Genomic DNA, 4,853 nt, shown 5'->3' on the forward strand with positions numbered 1-4,853 from the left:
TCAGACAAAGTCCGCCATCCTCCAGTTCCTCTAGGAGTTTAATGTTGTACCCCTTGGGGCTGAAGCAATGACATCATCATTGTTCTTCCAAGTTTGTCTTTCGGATCTTATGTTTCCATGAGAACTGTGACGTTTGAGGAGGGTTATATAACTGCCATCATAGGGAATGTGTTCAAATATTATGCTGGCCCCTGTTGGAAGAAATAGCAGTCGTGCGAAGAGTCAACCGTGCTATTGTGGGATCTAGAGATTCTTTCATAGGAGGTGGTTTCTCAGGGTTTGGCTCACACCATCACTAATAAGCTATGGTGTACCAAGCTCCCACCCTGGGAGCTTCACCCCTCTACTTTGCTCATTTGTCAAGACGGACCTAGGCAGGATGCCTTGCTGCTTGCTGAGGCCCATACAGAACTTTAATTACCTTATTCTATGATGAGTGAGGCCACTGATGTAAAGTGGAGAGACTCTCAGTTTTACAGAAGAGATTGGAAGAGGTTTCTAAACCTTTATGAACAATCAGAGGCGTGTTCAAGAAGCCCCCGTGCCATATCCGCTCTCAGCACAGAGTCTGCATCCCGCGAGCGGCCCCGTGGCCTGCCCTGACCTTTCGGCTGCTCTGAGCCCACAGCGCAATGCTCTCCAGGGCTCTCCTCAGCTTGGCGTTGCTTGAGATCAGGATGACTGCATGTCCCGAGGGGCAGGCTGCCAGGATGCCTACGCAGACCATCACCCCGACCTTGCTGTGCCACAGCATCAGCAACGGCACGGAGAGGTGGGCGGCACAGAGTGACAGCAGGTACAGGCAGAGGAAGGAGATGAGAGATCGGAGAGCTTTGATATGGGCCTCCAGGCTGAGGTCCCGAGAGTCTTCGGTTTGTTCCCTCATCGTCCTCATGTGCCTTCCCAGGGAGACAATCAGCACCCCAGAAGAAACCAGAAAAATTAGGAAAGAAGGGATGGACCCCACACTGCAGAAGATGAAGGAATGGAAGAAACTAAGTTTTGCAATTTGCGGATCGAACTCTGTACTGTTATTTACGAAAGACATAACTGTGACTGAGAAGTGAGATCTCCTGAAAAAGTCCCCCAGACAGAGAGTGGCGCAGACGCAGGTGAAGGTAATGGCGCCCAGGAGCATCTGGGGCATCTTCCTGGGGACCCAGCTCGCCAAGCAGAGCGGGAAGGCGGGAGAGAAACGGGCGATCTTGGCGCAGTAGAGGAGGCTAAGGCAGGTGGTGAGCCAGAGGCCAGCCTGGTTCACGATCATCCAGAGCAGGATGATGGTTTGGTAGCTGACGCTCAGCGGGTCTTTCATCCGCTGGAAACAGGCCAGCTGAACGGCGTCCAGAAACAGCAGCCCATGCAGGAGCAGCCGGGTGAGGCTGAGGCTCAGAAGGATGAGATCACAGCTGCTCAGTGGCTGCCTCCTCACCACGTCCCAAAAATTCACCAAGAAGATGAAGGCATTGACCAGGATCCCTACTGCAAACTCCAGGACTGAAAGGAACAGAAAAGCATTCTTGACTTCGTAGGACACAGTCACGATGGAAGCCGGGGTCAACATGGTGTCTCTTCTTACTTGGCTGATTCAAGACTCACACGCCACGCAGCAGAGAAGGGTAAGGGTAAGTTCTGAGCCAAGGCCTCTCCTTCACGAGGCAGACAGCTCTTGCTCTGGATCTATCCCAAAGTGAGTGCATACAAAGTTCTGACAGCAAACTTAGAGGGATGTTGTTGCTTGAGAATATCTCTTAGATGCACACAAGGCTCATGGAAAGAGCAGAAGAATGATGGTTCTATCTCTTGGGTGATGCAGAAGCTTTTAATAAACCCATCTATTTCTGTCCCACAGCCTCCCCAGAGGGCCATGGCATGGCATCGGGGATGCAAACAAGACAGGGTCTCAATTTCCCAAGCCCAGTTTTGCATGCCCATCTGGACCTACACGGATGGAGGGGAGAGTAGCATTTGCTTATGGGTTTTAAGGAAACTGGCAGCAGGCAAAGTGTATCTTTGCAGTGAACTAAGGTTTGAAATGGTGCCTCTTTCCGTTTGCCTGCCTTCACTCACGCCTGAGGCAGGCCTCTTACCATAGACTATTTTTTTTTATATGGACAAGTGCATGCTTCCTCCGCTGGTACTGGCGTATGAGTGGTACAACTGCCATCAGCAAAGATTCCTTCCCACTGTCATTATCACGCTGGTATCATGCTTGGCAAGAGGAGTGTTAGCATGAGTAAGGCCAGCATCTTGCTATGGAGGGAGGGGAAGGGGGATATCTGGCCTGGGTGATTGCAGAAGCCTTTCAGCTGCTCTCTCTGCTTCCCACCTCCACTCCTGTACCCGACTTTGTACAATGCAACAACAGTGATCCTGTGAACATATAACTAAGATCATGGCATTGCTCTGTTCAGACCTTTCTGGGGCCTCCCACCTCCCTCACCATATCAGCTATGTTTTCACAGTGGCCCAGAGGTCCTGCATACATAGTCAGCGCCTCTGTCCTTTCTCAGGTATTTTCTGTGGTACTTACCTCCTCCCTCACTTCACTCCAATTGACCACATGGCCTCCTTCCTGCTCTGCAAACTCGCCAGGCCCCCTCCCACCTCAGGATCATTGTGCCGGCAGTCCCCACTGTCTGAACGCTTCCCCCACGTGCTCCAGGGTCTCACTTTCTTCTCAAAACTGCCCTTCTCAGCAGTCACCTTGTCAGAGAGACCATCCCTGACCATCCTCTGAATGGCATCCCTTGCCCACATCTTGTGTGCTCCCTCTCATACCTAACCTGTTGTACCCTCCTGCCCATATTCAATTATTTATTGCTTGTATCCACCCCCCACTAAAAATGTAAGCTTCATGAAGGCACATCCAGGTACTCAGTACATATTCTTGAATGAATTAACTTTTCACAAGTGGACCATTTAGTAGTTTGTAACATGCCCATGGATTATATATAGGGCTTTTTTTTTTTTTTTTTAACATTTTAGGATTCAATTCTAATGTTCTTGGCTCTAATTTCTGAAGCCTAGCTTCCTCCCCTGTGAAACGTTCCCAAATCTGGGGTGAGCTCCGGCTTTCCGGAGATGAGCATCTCTGATTCTCCTTGATCTCTCATGGAGTAAGGACTGATTTCACATCCACTTGTGCGAGCTCTGTGAAGACTCAGGCTAGTTCCTCAGTGGAGATGGGAGAACTGATCATTCAGAGACTGGGTGTTGTTTCAGAACATTCCCTCCGATCTGGTGCTTCTTTTTCACTCTTTCAAACACGTTAACTTTTCCAGGTCTTTTATTATTGCCCTCCATTCACTCACTCTATTTTTGGAATGAATGGAGATGAAAGGGAAGGAGACGGTGTACAGCTGGGCCGCTGCCTGTGGTGTGACGACATTTCCTCGAAGGGGTGGCGCTTGCCCACCTCTGTCCGTGTGCTTTTGCTCAGCCTCTGACTTCGCTGGCTTTTTCTCTAACTCTGTGGCCTCACTCTGTGGGTTCGTCACCAGTTGTGGGTTCTGGCCAGCAGAAGTCCCACCGAGATGGAATGAATTACTCAAGACTCTGGGGAAAAGTCAAGAGAGCGAGAGGGAGTCGGTAGCCAACTGCACGAGCCTCTCAAATCTCACATATTTGTTGAGTACAGTCGAAGCAGGAATTTAGGGAAGGACAGGGTGGGATCACAATGAGTACAAAGGCTTTGTTTATTGTTGGTGTTTGGCTCAAGGTCAGAAGACCCTATTTGGTGAATCATAATCGTGTTGAGCCTTTCAGCTTATCAGGGTGGAACGTATGAGAATCAGCTGCTTGACAAGATTTTCTTGGACTCAGGCGGCTGTGCCTGTCTTAGGTTGCCCCCTCAGGGGATCTCACCCATCATTGGCTAACCAGCCTTCTCACCTCTGAGTCTGCAGCTTTTTACCATTCCAGCCCAAGGCTCTTTTGGGGATAGAAGACTAATGGCAGGCACGCCCAGCATTTATAGCCGGGGGCCTGGGTCATTGCTAAAACCTCAAGGCAGTTACTAAGCACATCTTCTTTAAGGCGATAAGTGGCTGGGATCTGTTACAATTTGTTAACCCAATCATGGGGTCCCACATCACTCTGGGCCATCTGCGCCCTCTGTGTGTGCTCACAGGTCTGGGGGACACCCTAGAGGATGGGCTTTGTGGGGAGTCTGGGCTCTGGAACCAGGCTCTTTTGGGGTAAGGCTGGCTCTGTGGCTCCTATTGGTGTGACCTTAGCAAAGGGTTGAACCTTCTTTATCCATCTTATATGAAAGGGAGATGATCAAAGTAACACCTCCTTCACAGAACGGGAGGGTTACCGGAACTGACACATGTAGCATGATTGGAGTTGTGCTTCCAATCAATAAATGTCAGCTGGAGAACATACCATAAGATCCAGCAACACCTCTTCTGGGTGTATATCCAAAGCAAATGAAAAAAGATATCAAAGATCTATCCGTGCTCCCATGCTCATGGCAGCATTATCCACAGCAGCCAAGATACGGCAACAAACCACGTGTCCGTCAACGGATGAATGGATACAGTGGACTTCATTCAGCCATGAGAAAGGAGGAAATCCTGCCGTTTGTGACAACATGGATGGACCATGAGGCCATTATGCTAAGTGAAATAAGCCCGACAGAGACAGACAAATGCTGTGTGGTATCACTTATACTGTACGTGGTGTATGGGGGGGGAAAGTCAAACTCATAGAAATGGAGAGTAAAAAAGAGATAGCCAATGGTTGGGGTGGGGTGGGAGAAATGAGAGGAGGTTGGTACGAACTGAAAGCTCTAAGATGAATAGGGTCTGAGGATCTGATGTATAATACAGTGACTAGAGTTGGTAACA

At 49.6% G+C, this 4,853-nt stretch overlaps 1 protein-coding gene across 1 annotated transcript; it reads right to left on the minus strand.

Annotated features, from left to right (window-relative positions):
• Positions 1-324: 324 nt before the first annotated feature.
• TAS2R38 (taste 2 receptor member 38) lies at positions 325-1,596 on the minus strand. The gene has a single exon (XM_006185394.2). The coding sequence runs from the start codon at positions 1,562-1,564 to the stop codon at positions 557-559; it is 1,008 nt and encodes a 335-aa protein (XP_006185456.1). The 5' UTR covers positions 1,565-1,596; the 3' UTR covers positions 325-556.
• Positions 1,597-4,853: the final 3,257 nt, after the last annotated feature.

This window comes from Camelus ferus, chromosome 7, assembly GCF_009834535.1.
Source record: "Camelus ferus isolate YT-003-E chromosome 7, BCGSAC_Cfer_1.0, whole genome shotgun sequence".
Classification (NCBI taxonomy): Eukaryota; Metazoa; Chordata; class Mammalia; order Artiodactyla; family Camelidae; genus Camelus; species Camelus ferus.